The sequence below is a fragment of the Atractosteus spatula genome, chromosome 13 (assembly GCF_055471065.1).
Source record: "Atractosteus spatula isolate fAtrSpa1 chromosome 13, fAtrSpa1.hap1, whole genome shotgun sequence".
Classification (NCBI taxonomy): domain Eukaryota; kingdom Metazoa; phylum Chordata; class Actinopteri; order Semionotiformes; family Lepisosteidae; genus Atractosteus; species Atractosteus spatula.
In genome coordinates, this window is record NC_142718.1 from 39,112,413 (window position 1) to 39,134,358 (window position 21,946).

The 21,946-nt window shown below is 38.4% G+C and overlaps 1 protein-coding gene across 16 annotated transcripts in view; it reads right to left on the reverse strand.

Moving 5' to 3' along the window:
• The window catches only part of neb (nebulin), a 90,008-nt gene that overhangs the window by 58,277 nt on the left and 9,785 nt on the right, over positions 1 to 21,946 (reverse strand). For all 16 annotated transcript variants that reach the window (XM_088931419.1, XM_088931432.1, XM_088931420.1 and 13 more), the window contains 36 exons: positions 21,823 to 21,927; positions 20,869 to 20,973; positions 20,315 to 20,422; positions 19,448 to 19,564; positions 18,738 to 18,839; positions 18,532 to 18,639; positions 18,160 to 18,264; positions 17,782 to 17,880; positions 16,691 to 16,795; positions 16,295 to 16,402; positions 15,882 to 15,995; positions 15,231 to 15,428; positions 14,693 to 14,800; positions 14,158 to 14,256; positions 13,950 to 14,054; positions 13,626 to 13,733; positions 12,340 to 12,651; positions 11,816 to 12,022; positions 11,517 to 11,621; positions 10,839 to 10,946; positions 8,926 to 9,237; positions 8,419 to 8,625; positions 7,844 to 7,948; positions 7,282 to 7,389; positions 6,542 to 6,853; positions 6,032 to 6,238; positions 5,489 to 5,593; positions 4,914 to 5,021; positions 4,174 to 4,485; positions 3,397 to 3,603; positions 2,575 to 2,679; positions 2,303 to 2,410; positions 1,577 to 1,888; positions 1,032 to 1,238; positions 673 to 777; positions 66 to 173 (listed from right to left, as the gene is read on the reverse strand). In XM_088931419.1, coding sequence (XP_088787545.1) covers positions 66 to 173; positions 673 to 777; positions 1,032 to 1,238; positions 1,577 to 1,888; positions 2,303 to 2,410; positions 2,575 to 2,679; positions 3,397 to 3,603; positions 4,174 to 4,485; positions 4,914 to 5,021; positions 5,489 to 5,593; positions 6,032 to 6,238; positions 6,542 to 6,853; positions 7,282 to 7,389; positions 7,844 to 7,948; positions 8,419 to 8,625; positions 8,926 to 9,237; positions 10,839 to 10,946; positions 11,517 to 11,621; positions 11,816 to 12,022; positions 12,340 to 12,651; positions 13,626 to 13,733; positions 13,950 to 14,054; positions 14,158 to 14,256; positions 14,693 to 14,800; positions 15,231 to 15,428; positions 15,882 to 15,995; positions 16,295 to 16,402; positions 16,691 to 16,795; positions 17,782 to 17,880; positions 18,160 to 18,264; positions 18,532 to 18,639; positions 18,738 to 18,839; positions 19,448 to 19,564; positions 20,315 to 20,422; positions 20,869 to 20,973; positions 21,823 to 21,927 — 5,454 coding nt within the window. The remainder of the gene's footprint in view (positions 1 to 65; positions 174 to 672; positions 778 to 1,031; positions 1,239 to 1,576; positions 1,889 to 2,302; positions 2,411 to 2,574; positions 2,680 to 3,396; positions 3,604 to 4,173; positions 4,486 to 4,913; positions 5,022 to 5,488; positions 5,594 to 6,031; positions 6,239 to 6,541; positions 6,854 to 7,281; positions 7,390 to 7,843; positions 7,949 to 8,418; positions 8,626 to 8,925; positions 9,238 to 10,838; positions 10,947 to 11,516; positions 11,622 to 11,815; positions 12,023 to 12,339; positions 12,652 to 13,625; positions 13,734 to 13,949; positions 14,055 to 14,157; positions 14,257 to 14,692; positions 14,801 to 15,230; positions 15,429 to 15,881; positions 15,996 to 16,294; positions 16,403 to 16,690; positions 16,796 to 17,781; positions 17,881 to 18,159; positions 18,265 to 18,531; positions 18,640 to 18,737; positions 18,840 to 19,447; positions 19,565 to 20,314; positions 20,423 to 20,868; positions 20,974 to 21,822; positions 21,928 to 21,946) is intronic.

A 21,946-nucleotide genomic window follows, 5' to 3' on the forward strand; every position in this document is an offset into this window, starting at 1 on the left:
CTCTTAAGACTTTCAAACAGAACAGTTTCTGCGAATGGATGAATGCATGAAGGAAAATTGCTTACATCACTAGCAATGTCCCTGCAGGCCTTGGCTGATTTGATGGAAATAGCATCAGGCTGGAGTGTATATCCCTTCTTCTTCGATTCATGCCAGGCTTGTTTGTACATTTTCTAACATTTATGAAGAAAAAATAACATGGACAGCATTAAGTACAGTATGTGTCTGAAAAAAACTGCCATCTGTCTTACAAGGAACACCTTTTGAGACTATAAGTTTTTAGAACATGGTTTTCTGTAAGATATATATAGTATGTCCAATTAAGTAGTTAGCTATGCCCCGCTGATGAGCCCTTTCAGGCGGAAATAGTTGTCCATGGTTGCTGACATTTTATACATAAAAGAAAAAATAATAAGTCTGTTTAGATGGTTGCGTATCCCGGCACTCGGAACTGACAAGAGTTTATTAACATTCATTTCCATAACACATCCGTTTATATCACCACCTGTCTGTCAGCAAGCAATAACATCCATTATGGTCAAAATCCAACATCAAATTGATTATACGATGCTGTATACATGTGTTTCAACCGCATTTGAGTACACATCAGGAGCACATGTGAAGAAAGGTGTGCCGTGACTAGCATGACGTACGAGGTGAGAACATACATACCTCACTGCAGTTGACTTTATTTTGCAGGGCCTGCACGATTTCAGGCGTGTCAGGCATGACATGCACTTGTCCCTTCTCTGCCTCCCAGGCCGCAGTGTAGAGACGCTTAAAGGAAGAAAGCAATGGATGAAGTGTGCAAATAAACATAAAAAACACAGATATGCAAAATGTATTCTACAAGAATGAATTTCAGCACATAACGTTGCCTATGACATGAAGTGTTAATAAAATTCTGTATGCTCTATCAAATTAACTAAAGAATAAATAAACCTTAGGATAGGCTATTAAGCTGTACAGCAACATAAGCAACAAATTATATATTATTTATTCTTGGATGATCAAAATATTTGATCTCTTACCTTGTTCAAGTTTATAGCATTTGTCTTCGCCAGAACCATGTCTACAGAGTCAGTGACACTGGTGAACTCAATGGTACTCGGGTGCTGACGGTATCTTTTCTCGCTTCTGATGAGTGAGGCATTCTTTGCTTTCTCCACGTCTAGAGAGCCAATTGGTACCCACCCCACTCCTTTAAACCAGGTATTATAATCACTTTTGTAGACATTCTAAACAAAGAAAGAAAACAAGTTAAGGTCTCTAGGATTTTTTACATTCTTGACTAGGTTTGCTGTCATGCACTGAAACCCAATTGAACTCCCTTATGCTCTTCCAGAATTTTAAAGTCATTCGGGACATTATTTTCAGTGTTAATTGCTTAATTGGTTCCCAAGAATGCGCTCTTATTTAGGTGTCACAAATACCTTCCTGGCAAAGGCAATTATAATTGTTCTTCCAAACTTATATGCACACATAAAAATCACATCTACAAAGAAATCAGGATTAAAACCATATTTTTCTCAGGCTGTGGCACAACAGGAGTTGAGAATACAGGAACTAAACCTACATCGCTCTGAATAAAGCTCATGTTCCTCGCCAGTTCCACATTCACGGCATCAGGGAGGAGGGAGTAGTGATGGAAGTGCTGCCTATAAGCAGTGTTGGAAATAGCTGTCATGGCCTGTTTCGCAGCCATCACACTGAACATATCAGCAGGAGTGTGATACTTGGTCTTGGCCTTCTCATAGTCCTTCTTGTACTCTCTCTCACTCTGCATCTTGGCCACGTTCATGTAGTGGACCAGCTTGGGATCATCCTGCAGACTGCGGAACCCGACGTGGTGACCTCTCGCCTTCTCATAGGCCTGTTTGTACTTGTACTGCAAAGATACATATGCGTAGTTTAATGACACAATGGAATCTGCTCCCCAGTATCCCACAGAGGTTTCCTCTCTACTGTTGTACTGTCTATAGTTTGAGTGCTTCAATAATGAAACTCAGAGTAAGACACACGATACAATTAAAAAAAACAATATTTGCAATGAAAAAATTTTACTAAAAACAAAGTATTTATCCTTGGCATCTAAATGCATCCTTCCTATGTTTTTCTGGGGCACATTTAAGAGTTGTTGTCCCTGACCTTTGGAACCTCAGTACCAGAAGTACTGCCTAATATTAGCAAGTTTACCTGCGCATATTTATGAAAATGAACATGGTTGTGTGCTTTACGCTTTGTTAACGTAAAATGTGACCAGCTGATTAGCGCATCTCTACAACTGGATAAATGCACTCACATCACTTGCAATGTCTCTTGAAGCTTTAGCAGCTTTAATTGCAATAGCATCAGCTCTCAGATCATGTCCCTTCTTCTTTGACTCCTCCATTGCCATCTTGTATTTTTTCTGAAAGGAAAATGAAACACTCAATATAGTTTACATGTGGTGAGGGAAAAAGAAAAGCATGTTCATATCATATATTGCAAAAGAAATGCCTTATATTACTTTAGGAACTAAATATTTATGATTGACTTAATCACAAATGCAGAAAAACCTGACTCTGTACTCACCTCACTTATTGCGATAGCATTGGCTTTGGCAAGAATGATTTCAGGTGTGTCAGGCATGACATGGATATTGGTCTTTACATTGTCCCACTCCTGTCTGTACAGGTGCTGCAAAAGTGATACAGGAAACATAGGTTTAGCACCTTGCACAAAGAATGATGTCACCTCTGCTTACTCAAGAAATCAAAATGGAAGGAACGTGCTATATATATTGTTCTAAATACAGTGTTAAATATATCCTTCAAGAAATTACTTGAAACACAGTGTCGCTTGATCTCTTCAGATCTCAGAGGCTAAGCCGGGTTAGGCCTGGATATACAGTAACTGCAATGGAAGGTCTCTAAAGAAAAACAGATTGCTTCTGTAAGTGATGCTGGTGGACCTGTAGGTGGAGCTCTTTCCTTCGGAATAGAAATGGCAAAAATCAATGCCCCATAATGGTGACCTAGGCCACCCGTGCGGTAGGACATACTGGCCTTTGGACGAAATGTTAAACTGGTTTGCACAATCTAAATTTCCTGCTTACCTAAATTTCACACTTCAGTAAATTTCACAGTTCTCCCACTGATCTGCTCCTGCATAGAGACCCACCCAGGTGAGCACTGCATTTCAGCGTCAAATGAAATGGGTCTCCGATTACATCTGAAGTGCTTTGAGATCCATTGGAATAAACAAAATACTAAGGTTTGTTATTATAATGGCCTCACATTTACACATTCAGGGTGGTATTAGAAATATATGAAGGTACAAATTCAAAAGTGAATGTATACCTGCACAGACACAATGTATTCTGGTGGAGAACCGTTGTTTTTCACAGGCACTTACTTTGCTCATGATCTTGGCATTGCTCTGCGCCAACACCACTTCCATGGAATCTGGAACACTGGTGAAACTGATAGTGTCTGGGTGTTGGCGGTACTTCTTATCACTCAGGATGATGCCAGCATTCTTGTTTCTCTCCACATCTAGTGAGCCAATGGGAACCCAGCCCAGGCCTTTCATGAAGTCATTGTAATCAGCTTTATACAGATTCTAGAAGGAAAGGGGGAAAAAATGTGTTGTGTTCTTTTTCATTAGTAGTAGTATAAGATGAGAACACAACAAAAGCTAAAAATAAGAAGAGGTCATTCAGGCCCATTTGGAAGCTAGGAGGTAGTCAGTCCAAGGATCCATTCTAGTCCATTCTTGAACTAAACCAGGGCATCAGCTTCAACAGCATGGCTAGGCTACCCATTTAAAATTAAAATATACATTTTAAATACAGTATATTACATTTAAATTATATATTGACATTATAAATAAAATTATATATTAAATATAAATAAATATTAAAACATATATTGCACTATTTCTTTCCATAATAATTCTAAAAATATATTGACATGCTCTTCCTAAAGGATTATAATTGCACAACTGTCCTGGATTCTTTCAATAGATCTTCCACATGCTTGTTTCACTGTCTGTATGTACAGTAAATATCTATTACCATGTGTACACTGCAAGCATGCAGGAGTGTTCAAGAGCTACATTTTACCCATACAAAATTAATATTTATTGAAGTCTAGACTATTCTAAGAAGCACGAGAAGCTTAATAAGCTTACGTCACTCTGGATGTTCATCATGTTGCGGGCCAGTGCCAGGTTCATGGCATCAGGAAGGACAGTATAGTGGGGGATCAGCTGCTTGTAGCCAGAGTTGGTGGCCACCTCCTGGGCTTTCTTCGCAGCCATCACACTGAACATGTCCACAGGAGTGTGGTACTTCAGCTTGGACTTCTCATAGTCCTTCTTGTACTCTTTCTCACTCTGCATCTTGGCCACGTGCATGCAGTGGACCAGCTTGGGGTCATCCTGCAGACTGCGGAACCCGACGTGGTGACCTCTCGCCTTCTCATAGGCCTGTTTGTACTTGTACTGTGACGATACAGATTTGTAGTTTAATGACACAATGGAATCTGGTCCCCAGTATCCCACAGAGGTTTCCTCTCTACTGTTTTTACTGTCTATACCTTGAGTTCTTCTCTGTTACAATATTAAAATTCAAAGTAATGATAAAATACAAAAATGAAATGCTACACATGATACAACTCATAAATTGTAATTTGCAAAAAACATGTTTGATCTCAAAGTTCTATTTTCCCTGAACCCAATTTCATGAAAATCCAATTCTGAAAAGAATGGACCGCAATTAGCAATCAGACTCATTTACATTTCTATCAATGCCTATGGTATGAAAAAATCTGAGGATAACCCTCACTTCCTATGAATATTGTCCTAGATAGAAAGCTCAGAATCTGAATATATCTAGAGCTAGAAACTAAAATCAGACAAGATTCACTCACATCACTTGCAATATCTCTGGAGGCCTTTGCAGCCTTGATTGAAATGGCATCAGCTTTGAGGTCATGGCCTTTCTTCTTCATTTCCTCCAAGCCAGCTCTGTAGGCTTTCTAAAATGAAATACAAATACCGTGTAGGCCTTAAATTTCACAACATTAATCTCACATAGCTCTCACTTCACGTATTTAAACCTATCTTTGCATCACAAAAGTCTAAGACATTTTACATATTGATATACACACACACAGATTTAAAGAATATGTGTATGTATATATTCAAAATGGCTTATAATTTACCAAGCCAATTATTGGGAATAAAAAACTGTGAATTCAATTAACCTTTAAATTAGTTGTACTAAGGCCTCAGGTTTGTATGAAATTAAACTAATCTATTACAGCTTTATGCACCAGGCTACTGTTAACAAGTACAGAAACTTAAATCTTCCATTTGTTTAAAAAATAAAGTACATTTTACTAACTTCTTTTGGAAATGAGAAGGTAAATTCTTGATTACAACATGAAATATTAATAGTTTTTTAAATAAAAAAAGATACTTCTAACCTGTTGAAAAAACTTACCTGACTTGTATTGATCTGGTTCATTTTGGACAAAAGGACTTCTGGAGTGTCAGGCATAACATGGATCTTGATCTTATCCCTGTCCCATGCTTCCGTATATGCTTTCTACAGGAAAAAAAGTAAAATAGAAAAACATAGCACATCATGTAGAGCTAGAAGATTTAGCTAGAAGTTTTTAAGCTATAAGATACCAAATTTAGAATGTGCTTTTAATTTATCCTAAAATATCAATATATCAAACAAGATCACAACTGTACCATAGAATACAGTTATATACAGCAACTTCGCAAAAGTGACTGTGATAGTAATGATAAACAGTAGTGATGACTTCAGTTAATTAGATTGTGGTGCAACTCCCTCAACAAGATGATTTACTTGAAAATGTGACTACATGGTTTCTGACAGACTTCTTTTTCAATTGTGTTGCAGTGATTTGTGTTGAACCTGATGAAAAGATTTGACAAAAAATGGAGATTTAATTTTGCAGTATTTTGAAATACTTGACCAAATATTGGTGATAGTAGAAAGTTGGCCTCTGTGTACCTTGTTCATTATCTGGTTATTGACTGAAGCCAGAACAATATCCATAGAGTCCATAAGCTTCTTAAACTGGAAGGATGAGGGGTGCTGGCGGTACTTCTTTTCACTCTTCATTTCAGAGCTTTTCTTAGCAGTTTCCACCTCCAGGGAGCCTATCGGTACCCATCCCAGTCCTTTAAAACAGCTGATGTATTCACTCTTGTATTCATTCTGTATTGACAGGGAGAAATTGACAGACAGGGGAAATAATCTTCATACTAACACAGCAGAATAAAAACTTTCCACATAGCACTCTCAAGCATTACTCTACAAGTTGAAGAGAAACAGAACACTGCTCCTGCTTGATATGTGAAATTTGAAAACGAAAAGGATGAGAAAATGTGAATCTAACAGAACATGCATTTTCAAACCATTATGAAAGGTAAAGGTTTTCAGAGGTACTGTACATTTGGCAATAATCTTAGTGTTCTGGAGGAAATTTGTAAGAGAAATGACTGAAGCGATGAAACTCACGTCACTCTGGATGTTCATCATGTTGCGGGCCAGTGCCAGGTTCATGGCGTCAGGGAGGAGGGTGTAGCGGGGGATCAGCTGCTTGTAGCCAGTGTTGGTGGTCACCTCCTGGGCTTTCTTCGCAGCCATCACACTGAACATGTCCACAGGAGTGTGGTACTTCAGCTTGGACTTCTCATAGTCCTTCTTGTACTCTTTCTCACTCTGCATCTTGGCCACGTGCATGCAGTGGACCAGCTTGGGGTCATCCTGCAGACTGCGGAACCCGACGTGGTGACCTCTCGCCTTCTCATAGGCCTGTTTGTACTTGTACTGTGACAATACAGATTTGTAGTTTAATGACACAATGGAATCTGGTCCCCAGTATCCCACAAAGGTTTCCTCTCTACTGTTTTTACTGTCTATACCTTGAGTTCTTCTCTGTTACAATATTAAAATTCAAAGTAATGATAAAATACAAAAATGAAATGCTACACATGATACAACTCATAAATTGTAATTTGCAAAAAACATGTTTGATCTCAAAGTTCTATTTTCCCTGAACCCAATTTCATGAAAATCCAATTCTGAAAAGAATGGACAGCAATTAGCAGTCAGACTCATTTACATTTCTATCAATGCCGATGGTATGAAAAAATCTGAGGATAACCCTCACTTCCTATGAATATTGTCCTAGATAGAAAGCTCAGAATCTGAATATATCTAGAGCTAGAAACTAAAATCAGACAAGATTCACTCACATCACTTGCAATATCTCTGGAGGCCTTTGCAGCCTTGATTGAAATGGCATCAGCTTTGAGGTCATGGCCTTTCTTCTTCATTTCCTCCAAACCAGCTCTGTAGGCTTTCTAAAATGAAATACAAATACTGTGTAGGCCTTAAATTTCACAACATTAATCTCACATAGCTCTCACTTTAAATGTTTAACCCCATAACATCTGCAACATAAAAGAATCTACAAAAAGTTGCATGATAGTATACACACATAATAATTAAATGTTTATGTGTATGTATCCGAAACTTTCTTCTAATTTACCAAGCCTCTTATTGAAAAAAACAGTCAATTTAACTAATTTTTAAATTAGTTGGACTAAGGCTTCAAACTTGAATGAAATAAAACTCATCCATTACAGCTTCATGCACCAGGTAACACACAACTTGTACAGAATCTTATATTTTCCTTTTGTTTCAGTGGAAAGTAAATTCTACTAACTTTTTTGAAAATATAAAAAAAAATTGATTACAAGATGAAATATTAAAACTTGTTTTTTAAAGAATACTTCAAACCTGTTGAAAGCCTACCTGACTGGTATTGATCTGGTTCGCTTTGGACAAAAGAACTTCTGGAGTGTCAGGCATAACATGGATCTTGATCTTATCCCTGTTCCATGCTTCTGTATATGTTTTCTGTAGCAAAAGAAAAATAATATAGAAAAAAGACAGCATATAATGTAGAGCTACAAGTTACTGTCATGGCACCATATGTAAAATGTGCTATTGATTCATGCTGAAACATCAACGTACTGTACAAGTATCAGGCAAGATTTCAGTTATATAAACGTTTTCAGGGTATACAGTTATATAACTTTGCTAAAGTGACTTTGATAGAATTTATAAACAGTGGGAATGACTTCAGTTAATTAGACTGTTGTACAACACAATTGCAATCTACACAAGCAAAAATCAAAGGCATTTCCTCAACGAGATGATTTATTTGAAAATGTGACTACTTGGCTTCTTTTCCCATTGAGTTGCTTATGTTGCATGATTTGTGTTTACTCTGATAAAAAGATTTGAGGAAAATGGAGATTTAACTTTGTTCTTTAACTTTAACATTTTTTTCTGTTTTTAAAATATGTAAGTTGGCCTCTGTGTACCTTGTTCATTATCTGGTTATTGACTGAAGCCAGAACAATATCCATAGAGTCCATAAGCTTCTTAAACTGGAAGGATGAGGGGTGCTGGCGGTACTTCTTTTCACTCTTCATTTCAGAGCTTTTCTTAGCAGTTTCCACCTCCAGGGAGCCTATCGGTACCCATCCCAGTCCTTTAAAACAGCTGTTGTATTCACTCTTGTATTCATTCTGTATTGACAGGGAGAAACAGACAGACAGGGGAAATAATCTTCATACTAACACAGCAGAATAAAAACTTTCCACATAGCACTCTCAAGCATTACTCTACAAGTTGAAGAGAAATAGAACACTGCTCCTGCTTGATATGTGAAATTTGAAAACAAAAAGGATGAGAAAATGTGAATCTAACAGATGCTTTTTTAAGCCATTATGTAGGGCAAAATTTTTCAGAGGTACTCTACATTCCGGAATAATCTTAGTGTTCAGGAAGAAATTTGTAAGAAAATTGACTGAAGCGATAAAACTCACGTCACTCTGGATGTTCATCATGTTGCGGGCCAGTGCCAGGTTCATGGCGTCAGGGAGGAGGGTGTAGCGGGGGATCAGCTGCTTGTAGCCAGCGTTGGTGGCCACCTCCTGGGCTTTCTTCGCAGCCATCACACTGAACATGTCCACAGGAGTGTGGTACTTCAGCTTGGACTTCTCATAGTCCTTCTTGTACTCTTTTTCACTCTGCATCTTGGCCACGTGCATGCAGTGGACCAGCTTGGGGTCATCCTGCAGACTGCGGAACCCGACGTGGTGACCTCTCGCCTTCTCATAGGCCTGTTTGTACTTGTACTGTGACGATACAGATTTGTAGTTTAATGACACATTGGAATCTGCTCCCCAGTATCCCACAGAGGTTTCCTCTCTACTGTTTTACTGCCTATACCTTGAGTGCTTCCTTGATATCAGTTTGTACTTGTACTGTGAATACAAGGAATTGTGATTTTAATGAACACACATAACTTCTCTCACTGTAGGCAAAACAATATGTAAACTATTGTGAATGTAAAACCATTCATTGTATAAATATATATAAAAATGAATACTTTATTATATTATATGAAAATCATTTTTTTCTTGTAAACATTGGGACATATATGTCTTAAAATAAAACTCAGTCCACTTTATAAGTACACTAAAAAGAAAAGGGCTTTTGCATTACATTTAAAAATAATGTTAAATATTTTGATCAGAGTTTGCCAATCCAAAACATTGGATGATGTGTCTGGTTTAAAAAAATCTAATAATGATATACTGTAATCATGAAAGTATTGCACAGAGCAAAACAAAATTGTTCACAATTATTTGAATTCCAGAAAACAAGCGGTTCACATTTAAAACATCTACATATCCCTTTATATAAAATTCAGCAATAACAAATCTGCTTTAAAATTCTTCTCTTTGGAGTCCTCGAGACTATACTGAAGATTTCCTGTGTACCTGGAGTATAAAAGGTGGTAACAAATGGAAGACATTCAGTAGTAACAACAACATAACATAACATCACTTTATTAGCCCTATACGATTTCTTGCATTAGGAATTCGTTTCTTCACATACCCCAGATTGCTCTCCATGAGACACAGACACACAGACAGGGAGAGAAGCTTGGGGTCAGAGAGCAGGGTCAGCCATTGTTTGCGACCCTGGAGCATTTATCAGAGATGGTTAAGGTCAGAGAGCTCTTTGAACACTGAGGTACAAGGCCCTTGACAACTCATTGCACACTACAGGACTCATCTAGTCAGTGTAATCCGTGCCGGAGGAGGATTTACAAAATACTAATTATAGGAGTGTGAATAAATGTGACCCTGGTGGTTGCTGGACTCAAGTTAATTATTTATGCCAAAAATGACTTTGCTCTGTGCAGTGCTGTTAAAATTACTATTAAAAATATTTACAATTTCTTAAGCAAGAATCATCATCCCATTTTATCAAGTGTATGAATAGTTTTGGAAAGTTCTTCATAAAGGTTTCATTTGCAATTCATAAACCTCTACCAAAATCACAATTTGTCGTATTTCCCATTACAGCAAATCGCTTTTGTAAACTCACGCTCATTTAGTGTATTTCCGATTCAATTATTTTGATAGTGTTATGGAAATAGGACCCGCCTTCTGGAACCGCTCGCTGGACCGAGTCCTGGAAGAGGCTGCAGTAACGGGTTTCCTCAACCTAAGCGGTAGAAAGCTAAAGGAGTTTCCGACAAATGCCGCCAAACACGACCTCACGGACATGACCCAGGCCGACCTATCGCAGTCAATCGCCTGTCAGAACTTCCTGTGGAGGTGTGCATCTTCGTCTCATTGGAGAGCCTGAACCTATGTGTTATGCAAGTAAGAGATTAATGAATTACACATACAGATTTTCATCACACTGTGTGCATCACACTTACATCACTAGCAATGTTCCTGGATGCCTTAGCAGCAATAATAGGAATTGCATCTTCTTTCAGGTGGTGTCCTTTAAGCAGAGTTTGGGTCCAGTTCAACTTGTAATAATTCTGAAAAAAATAATATTATATATTATTAGCATATGCCCTTATCCAATATATTGTAATATCTAAGCTCAGAAATGGTAAGTACCCAATAAAGGAAGATGTACTGCCAGAAAATAAATAAAAAATGAGAATGCCTATAAATACATGGTAGGTATCTGCGTTTTTTAATTTAAGAAAGCTAAACATTTATACTAAGATATTTATTTTCTGTGGTTCTTCAAATCAAGTTCTACAATTCTACAACTAGAAGTTTAAGTGTCTGAGGAGATCAACTCCATAGAGCTGAGAATAAAACCCAATTAAAATGGTGGTGTTTTACTGAATTTACAAATGAACCTGGTTCACATTGTGTCAATAGTCCCAACTTGAACATTACTGTATAGAAAAACTGTGCAGACTGACCCCTGGAAGTAATGGGTCTTCACAGGCATAGTCCTGCTCAACTGCAAGATCTACATGTATACTATGCCCTGCTGTAGCCAGCTTTGCATCAGCGTTAACTGACTAACTGTAAAATGCATAAGAACATGTGTTACAGGACAAAATACAAACAGAATGTTTCTTTGTCCTCACCTTGCTAATATTAATAGCATTACACTTGGCCTGGATGAACTCTGGAACATCTGGAGGGAGATGATAGGTGTGCTTGAATTTCTCTCCACTGGCTTTGTATTCTCTCTGCAAGACAAAGCCCACGACATCAGTTTGTGTGCCGTACAATGAACCTGACAGAGGGAAACATCCTTATTTTCTTTTATTTTTTTCAGAAAAGGACAGAAACCTAAGGAAATTAAAGATGTCTATCCGAGGGTAAGAGTGGGTTTTCAATTTCATTAATCAGGTAAATCCTAAAAAACCCCATGGTAACTCACATCACTGAGCTGGAGGGCGCTGATCTTGGCCTGCACCATGACAGGGGTGTCAGACACACTGGTGAATTTGATGGTGTCGGGGTGCTGCCTGTAGCCCTTCTCTCTCAGAGCCTGGCCGGCTTTCTTCACCTTCTCCACATCCAGAGAGCCAATGGGGACCCAACCCGTTCCTTTCATCCAGCTGTCGTAATCAGCTTTGTACTGATTCTAAGAATGAGATATAAACGAGTAAATATTTAGCACGCCAATGGAATGGAACATCAAACAATCAGAGAATAAAAGGTTTAATCAGACTAAGTTCTAAATATTGCTCCTTCTGTATATTCTAAAGATCATTCAAAACTATTGCTACCAGTACAATAGGCCCTTTGTCCCTGCATTTAAGGTTTACACATTCTTTTAAGAGCAAACAAACTCTGGGCAAGCCACTCACTCCACAGTTAAGTATCATTTATCATCTCAGTACTGTATGTTACTTTTATAACGATGATGTGTATTTGATTTTAGCCTAGAAGCTGACTCACGTCACTCTGGATGTTCATCATGTTGCGGGCCAGTGCCAGGTTCATGGCGTCAGGGAGGAGGGTGTAGCGGGGGATCAGCTGCTTGTAGCCAGTGTTGGTGGTCACCTCCTGGGCTTTCTTCGCAGCCATCACACTGAACATGTCCACAGGAGTGTGGTACTTCAGCTTGGACTTCTCATAGTCCTTCTTGTACTCTTTCTCACTCTGCATCTTGGCCACGTGCATGCAGTGGACCAGCTTGGGGTCATCCTGCAGACTGCGGAACCCGACGTGGTGACCTCTCTGCTTTTCATATTCTTTCTTGTACTGATACTGTGGGTAGAAGAAGGAGCAATGTTCAAAACACAGATCCCTATGTCATGCATTTGGATACTTTTCTTACACATATAGAATAAAGGAGTATTAACTAACGAGTACACAATTAAAATATAGCAATAAGGGGACCTGCTTTGTGCGGCAGAGAAGGTGGAGAAGGCATTGGAAAGTTCTATTGCATTGGAAAGCATAAATTTGTAATTTATCTGCAAGGGCATAAAAATACATACAAAATATAGACTAAACAAAAATTCACCATAAAACGTGGGTAATTCTGTTAGACATCGCTTACAAAGCACATACCACTTCTTTATGAATGATGTACTAGCGCTTAACATGTCAACCACAGCAAAAACAACATTATGATTTTGTCAGTACTGTACTTACATTTCACCAGTAATTCTTAATATACTGTATAGAGGTTAAATGTATTTGAAAAAGTAACAAAAAAAGAAAAAACAACAGATGTGGCACTTTCTCACTCCTGGAGAAAGCTCCATTGTTGTGATGTTGTTTATTTTTCTGTTTCTACTTTTCGGTGTGGAATTAACGTCTACTTATTCCTTTAGAGCTCGCATGCTGAGTAACACAAACTTCTAGACACTTGATATATACTTCATAAGGAATGTATTGGACATGTGAAACTAAGACATCCTGTATAATGGACACCCATAATTGAGCATTACTGTAAAACAAATTTGAACAAACAAAAGGACAGAATCTTAAATATTTTTCTATGAGTGACCATATAGTTTTACAAAATGACTGCAATACATTATTGCTACCAAAAGGAATATCATCACATCCAGGAATAACAAGGGATAACATTATTGTCTACAGGAGGTCATAACATCACAGTCTGCTCCTGCCTAGTGTGATGCTTCCTTTCTGCTGATAGGTAATATAATGTAAATGCATGCAATGATATGTAAATAGAACTGACGTCTTACGAACTGACGTGAAATACTTACATCACTGACAGCCTTGCGAGCCGCCTTGGCAGCAATGATAGGAATAGCGTCAACCCTAAGGTCGTATCCCTTCCGAAGAGTCTCCTCCCAGGCGTATTTGTAGTAGTTCTGAAGGGGAAAAATAAGCAGCCTTTTTAAATGTGACTCATGATGCTGTGACTGACTCATCATATACTGTACTGTACAGTACAGTATATACTGGTGATAAGACCTTCACACCTTTCAGTCAACAAACAGGTTGTCCAGATTGATTTCTGGATTTCTTTCCAGCTGTAAACTCCAGCTTGTTCCAAAGTTTGGCTGCCAAGTCCCTCCTGGGCTTACCTTGCTGATGTTGTAAGCATTGCATCTGGCTTGGAGGAACTCAGGGATGTCTGAAGGCAGTGAGTACTTGTGAATCACCTTCTCTCCTTCTTTCTTGTAGTTCAGCTTGTAGGAAAATGAAAAAAAAGTTTAATAACAACTCAATAACCACCCTCTGTTCCAACAGCTACTGTAGTGCACACCTCCTGGAAGCCAAGACTGGACTTACATCACTTCTCTGTTGCTGGCTTATCTTGGCTTGCACCATGACAGGGTCATCCTCAATCTGGGTGAAGGGAACCGTGTCTGGTTTCTGTCGGTACCGTTTCTGGTTAGAAAGAGTAAAGAAGAAATGTAGAACAAATCGGCAAACGCAGTGATGCTGCGGTGCAGAAAATAATCTGAAAGTTGGTGAAGAATTCCGTAGAGGAAGGTTTATCTTGTGATGAGAACATTAAAATAAAAACGGATTTTAAAATAATCACACTAGGGCTTACTACACTACTGTAGTTGATGTTTTTATGTGTTTAAAGAAACCGCTATTCTACATGTATATGAATCATTACATGGAGAGACCTCATTGCTGTATGTACTACAGTTGTACTACAGCAATCACTTCAAATTGGAGAGGTTTAACTCCTATTTGAATACATGTATCTCACTGAAATAATATGTTTTATCAGTCATGTTTTTCACAACTGATGTAACACCATTTATAACATCAGTTATATTAATTTTATGTGAAATGAAATATATGAAGGTACCTCATCCAGGATCTGGCCAGCTTTCTTGACTTTTTCCACTTCCATTGAGCCATAAGGAACCCATCCTGTGCCCTTGTGCCAGTTATTGTACTCAGACTTGTATTCATTCTAACGGCAAGAAAGAGAATTGCAGAAAGTGTCTCAATATTTTTGAATACAACACACATTAAACCTATCCTTAAAGCTACGAATCTATACCTTTACCTTACAGAAAATCATGCCTGTTCACATTTCTTAATAGTATATTAACAGCAATTAATAGCTTTGTACTCTACAGTAGGTAGAGATGGACTGTAGTTTCTGAAAGGGGTTTAAACTCAGGTCTATAAAGTAATAAAATAAAAATAACTCCACCAGAAAGAACCTGTTTCATGTGGTAATACATTTTCACGCCACAAGAATGGAAACCATGGAGTATTGTTAATGGAGAGAGCATGTGGTTTGTCCTACTTGGTCCTTCATGATAGACCAACTCAAATGAGCTCCATAAAAACTGTTTTGATGCCTTTCACTCTGTTTGCAGGATCCTGATACTCACATCACTCTGCTGAGAATAGGATTTCTTAGCCAGTTCCAGGGCAATGCTGTCAGGGGGATAGAAGTATCGGTTCTGCAGTGTTTTATAATCTACATTGCTGGCAATGCTCTGGGCCTTCTTAGCCAGAGTTACCAGCACCATATCCAGAGGAGCGTGGTATTTGGTCTTCATCTTTTCGTAGTCTTTCCTGTATTCACGCTGCAAGACACAAAAGGATCAGGTGGAAAAGGCTATTAAAATCTGCACTATTTTTTTAAACACAATGTTGAAGATTGAAGGGGAGACAAAAAAAAAAGCTTCCAAGAATCAACAACTTAGATTCCTTTTGTCCTGGGGACTTTTAGAGGTTTGAGCAGAGAGTTGCATCAGCACACGAGCAATCGAAGGTTAGTTTCCGCTGAAGGAAAAAAACATTTTGGCTGTTGAGCCTCTTCAGTTGTGGAGAGTTTTATTTTCAGGGCTTCTGGGCATCTGCCTAGACAGGGGGCTACCAACAGGCTGGACTACTTGCAACACCTGTCTGAAGTATCAGAACAATTCCTTCCTATTAAAAACCTTTTGTTCTTTTTTCTCAATTTGACTACAAGGTTAATAGAGAGAGGGGTCTGCAGGCATCTGCAGGATTTCTAACTGCAGGCAGATGTCACTTACTTCGCTCTGGATTTTGGCCACGTGAACGGAGTGAAGGATCTTGGGATCATCTTGGATGCTGAGGGCCCCAATCATCTTCCCTCTGGATTTTTCATACTCTTTCTTATATTTCACCTGAAATCGGAACACATGGCGTTTGGTATGCCACCCCATTGCTAAATCAGGAAATAGTACTCGCTTGGTTGACAGAGAATGTCACATGCCAATAGTGCGAACAGCATTTTCTCTTTTCCTAGTAAATCAATAATATACACCTAACAGATATCTTTGTGATAATGATATCATATTTAAGACATCGCAGGCATTAGAAAACTGTTATCCTTGTACTACATTTAACGCAAGTGTGGAAACGGGCACCTCGCTCAGTTTCCAGGAGGTATGTGAAGAGTCCGCCACGAAGTTTGCCTACTTACGTCGCTGGCGATGTTCGTGTGAGCACGCGCGGCAACAAGCGGAATCGCATCGACCTTGATGTCAAACTTCTTGGCTTTGGTTTTCTCCCACTCGTACTTGTAACAGTTCTGGAATTTCCCAGAGGGAATTCCACCATTATCACACATGGATTACAGCATGAGAGAGGGACAGAGAGAGAAGCACGGAGAGAGGGAATCGGGCGTTAATATCAGAGAGTCTGTTTTAACATATCCAGTAATTATGAATGAATGAACAACAGCATATCCCTTTAAAAGCATATTACTGTAGGTACATAAATGACAATACAAATTCAGTTATTACAACAAACATTACCTTATACATCACCACTATACATTTTTTAATTTTATTTATGATGTTGGAAACACAATACTCACATCACTGAGGTTATAGGCGTTGACTCTGGATTGAATGAAGAAGGGATAGTCTGGAGGCAGGCAGCATTTGAACTTTTCTTTTTCATACTTCTCCTTGTAATTAAGCTGAAAAAACATATGGATGTTTTTTAATCACTTTGGGGGAAGTTTTACCATTTCTGATCAGCAGCAGACCTAGACGTGCTGAGCTGCTTAACATTAAGTGGTCTGGCATGAAAAAGGTAGAGTCTGCGAATCCATCAACTGAACCTCTGCTGTAAAACATTACCATGTTGATCGTTTAAAGAAACAGCATTAATCACAATTTTTTGTCCTCACATGTTAAGTGCATAGAAACTGCTAAACATGCAATCAGATCGATTGTTGGCCACAGATAGCACTGGGGATTAAAGTCCCAGGCAGTGAAACTCAGCAGACATGGGGTTGTGAACTGCTAGAATACAGCATACAGTACTGTATATTCTTCAGTCTCTGCTGTTGTTGTCCTCGCCTCTTGATTTTTGTCTTTATTCACTTCCATATCTAGTTTTCTGGAACGACTAAGATGTCTAGAGCACAAGGAAGTACATGAGGGGCTCACTCAGCTGTTGGCTGAAGAGTAAAAAAATTGCCACCGTTCTGCATTCTCTGCTTATGTGTCTAAGACGTCTTTCTAAGACTTCAGATTTCGTTGGGAAGAGTAGCTCGACACGCCAACCAATTCAGTAGAAAGGACAACCAGTCGTGATCAACCAAACAACAAACCATATAGGAGCAAAACAGCTCAGATCAGATGCATGTGAGCCTCGGATAATTCAACCTCAATCAAAAGGTACGTCCTCAATTATATGAATAAACCCTTCCACTTCCTAACGGTAGATGGCACTGTTGATTATGTTTTAACGTTCAGCTGCATTTCACCAAGTCCCATCAGCGAAGTTATTTTTAGCAAACCGACCAGGTTCCTAAATTTAACACGCAACCCTACATCTGTCTTTCACATCCAGAGAAGTCGCAGAATTTCAGCATAGCTCGGGCAACGAAGCGTCCCTGTTACTGATGTGTTATTGAACCGAAGTGAACGAGAGTTGAGGAGTTTTCTGGTTACTTACATCACTGAGCTGTTGTGCATTGATGGCTGCCTGCACTTGCACAGGAGAATCTGTCACCTGAGTGAATTTAACCGTGTCTGGATGCTGCCTGTACACTTTCTGAAAAGAAAAGAAATACAATTTTATTTTATTAATAAGTATGGGGAGGGGGAAAACATATCTTTAACCACGTTAAAAATAACCACGTTATTAAACAATACTTGTGTGGGGCACAAAAACAATTCTTCCGTTTTTAAAGAGCGGAAAATGCAGTAAAATATTTCAGGAAATTTCAGGTAAGTGTAATTCAAGACAATGGCAGTTTTTAATAGCAACCATTAACTTGTAAAAATGGCAATATCACAATTGATAGTCGTGCTACTGTACGTGAGTACTCACTTCAGCACAGTCTTGCAATTTCTTGATAGCGTCGTATTCAGGGGTAATAGTCTGGGGAAAATAGCATTTTGTCTTGTCGAATTCATAGTCAGCTTTGTAGTTTTTCTAGAAAATAAAGGTGAATCGTTAGAAGAGACGAAAAACACTTTAGACGCTCTCGTGATATTTAAATAACTTGACGACCAATTTTAAAACAGAAACTGCAATATGCAACAATTGCTACTGATAAAGTGTTTTATCAAACACTAAAAGAAGTAGTTTCAGTTATCATACATCCACAGTAAGACCTTATTTCATAGCTAAATATACAGCAAGCCTATACAGTTTCTAAATATACATGCATATTTCAAATGAATATATTGAGGTACTTACATCACTCTTCAACTCTTCCATTTTCTGACAATGACGCATATATGGATCTTCATAGCTACCAATATAATGTCCCTTGATTTTCTGCTCATACACTTTTTTATATCGAACCTAATGCAACAGAAATTCAAAAAGGTCAAGGTAATGAGTGATCTGGTTTATCTGGATTGACAAAAACGCTGACAAAGAAAGCGTGAAACCACACTTACATCAGAGAACTTCTTCAGCACATTGTCAAGCTGGAACTTAGGCGTATCACAGTAATTAATGCTCTTTCCCTTTGTTTTGTCATAACTGTCCTTATAAACTTTCTGTAAGAAAGAGCACAGAAGGGCAAAACCATTAATCAATGGAAAACAGCACCACTGGTAATTAAAAAAAGCACAAATATAGGGATTCAAGTGGATAAATACAGTATGGCCTTTAGCATATACTTTACACTGTACATACAGAATAGTCAATATAATACAGTATATTGAATATACAAGAACACACAGCACCCCAGCTCTGTGAGGCAACAATGCTAACCACTGTGCCTCCTTTCTATACAATACAGTATGTTAAAATGCAATATTACACTTAACTGACAACTATTTTTATTTCCGATAGCCTTTTCCCTTTTCTGCATTTAATTTGCAAACCTTGCTAAACACAATTGGGCCTTGTTAAAACATGTTAGATACATCAATGTTCACACATAAAAATTATTATTATTATTATTATTACCACTGCCAATGTTTCTGTTTCCAAAACAATCATTGAACATGATATAACATTAATATTTTACTTTGTGGAAATAATATATTTTCTTTAGCTGGACATCATTTCTTAACTTTAAAGAATATGGTTAAAAATGCTCTCTTGCATGTTTGGCCCAGTATTTGACAGGTTTAATTTAAAACTCTCATCAGAGACGTACGTCACTCAGAATCGTCCCAGCGTATCTCAGCTGCCTCAGCAGAGGGTTCTCTGTGGCTGGAAGGACATTGTAATCTGCAACATTTTTGGTCTTTTCAAAATCTTCCTTGTATTTCACCTAAGAAAAGCAAAAGCAAGAAAGTTACAGGAGAGCTGGCAACACAGTTCACTCTCCGTGCATGGTGACATTGGTTTTGAAAACTCAACCACTACAGAATGCACTCAGATAATACTTTGTATTATAAAACTAAACCCACAGCTCTTCTGGGGGAGTCTAGCCAAAAGAGATTTCCAGCCTAGTGGCCTGTCCATTAATCAACATTTACAAACCCAGTTTAAATTTGCAGTAATTTTGAATATTCTACATTTGAGGATGAAAGTGATGCTCCAAGTGTGAACACAACAGTGCAGTGTGTATATTCCCTTTCTATAAAAAGCACATCGACTTTCAAGCTGACAGCTGCACTGCAGTCCCTAATTTTGCAGTTATTTATAGTACACAGCATTAATTGCAGCTGTGCACTTGCTAGACCCAAAGTCATTGCACTGATGAAAGTCACTTCAATCAGACACAACTGAGCACCAGAATAAAGCTGCATCACTTGGCTAAACATTTCATTCCCAGTATGATAAAAGAGTCACAGTGTTGACTCACGATTTCACTGAATCTGAAGGTCAACACAGCTGCTGCTTTGTAGCGTGAGCCATATGTTATAAACTCTAAAAAAACAATCCTACTCATCCTAACTGCCTTTCAGCCTCAGTGTACATTAGGTCAATATTCCACTCAAGACTATTTTAACTCTACAGTGTTAAATCGATCCAGTATCTACCCAAAGTTCCTTGAGACCAGGTCGTGGATACCTACTTTGCTGGCAGCATTCCCTGCCTTCTTGTTCATACTGTATTCCGGGGTTTCTGTTTGCATGAAGTAAATTTGGTCTTTCATTTCTTCATAATCAGCTTGGTATTTTTTCTGAAATTAGAATGATGATGATGATGAGAAAATAACCATTCAAGAAACAGGAAAACATTTTTTTTCTTAAAAGGGCATGGAAGCCCATCTTATGTCCTTTCCTTTCCCTGTTTATGAAATGAAATACAGTAGCAGACTATAGTGCTTCGATACAATTAAATTTCAACTGCAGTTTAAAGGAGGGTGTAAATATTCCAGTATTAGTTTTTCTAGAAAAATAAGGACAGTATTCTATACTGTAACATATAGTCCAAAATTAATCTGCTAAAATACTGTATAAAAATGAAATGATCTGATATATTAAAATGGTCTGGGACAGTTTTGACAGCCTAGTTTAAATTCTGATGTTTTCAGCATAGTGGTACCAACTGGAGCATAGCTTATACAGTATTCCTGTGAGCTGAGTTGTGAACACTTCTTGAGATCCTTGCGCTCTTACTACTTACTGTGCTGAGGTTGTCTGAAACCATTCTTGCCACAGCAACGTCAAAATAAGGAGTTTCACACCACTTGCCCTTAATATTTTTGTTGTAGTCCTCATGGTATTTGAGCTGAAAGAAGGGAAGAAACAGTTTTTGTCTTGTATAAAATATATAAACCTTTAAAGAAAGCGTAATACAGCTGCCTCTCATCCTAATAAAACACAATATTCATTTTATATTGGGATTGGTCAAGAACATTTGTTTATGTCATGTTACAGGCACAATATAATGATACAAACCCTCATCATTTAGGACCACTGACATCAGCGCACATAACCGTTTTGTTTTAAATGGAATCTAGAATATGGCTGATACCATCCACGCTGTGCGGTACAGCTGGTAGGAAAGTATTATAACATTCCAATTATATCTAACCTCGGCAGTACGTGATTATTATTCCTAGCCTGTCATCAAGGAACACAATCCCCTGGCTGGCAGGGGTAAGATCCAGGAGCATGTCGCCTTGTGAGTGACAGCAAACCCTGCAAGCCAGACTGCTGTTTCCCTAAGAGGTCCTGAGTAAAAGTCCTGCACTGACCCCTTGAAGGCAACACTGAGACATCACACTCTGCGGCCTATTGCATTGCAGATGTGTATATATTACAGCTACAAAAGAGCTACTGTATCGTGTATGTTGGCCAAGAACAGGCATTTATTTTCAAAAACACGTAATGTATAATATCAGCCTTAATGCTGATGATCATAAGCTGTATTGACATAGGGCAGTAAATGTTTATTTACTATTTTGTTGTCGTTTCTTTTGGGGAAAATTAGTCTAATCTAGCAATTGTTGTAAAATTGTCATCAAAAGATTAAACTTCAGTGTGTAAAAATAGGATAGTTTTACAGTTGTCAGCTTTGGGTACTGAATCTATTTCAATCGTCAGATATTTCCTCTCTGATGAGGCACACACTCACATCACTGCGCTGTGTGAACACTCTTTTGGCAAGTTCCACATCAGGAGGGTTGGCCAGAGAGGTGTACTTTGCCTTGCGTTCGTCGTGGCCCTTCTTGTACTGGATCTGAAGAAGGATAAAAGGA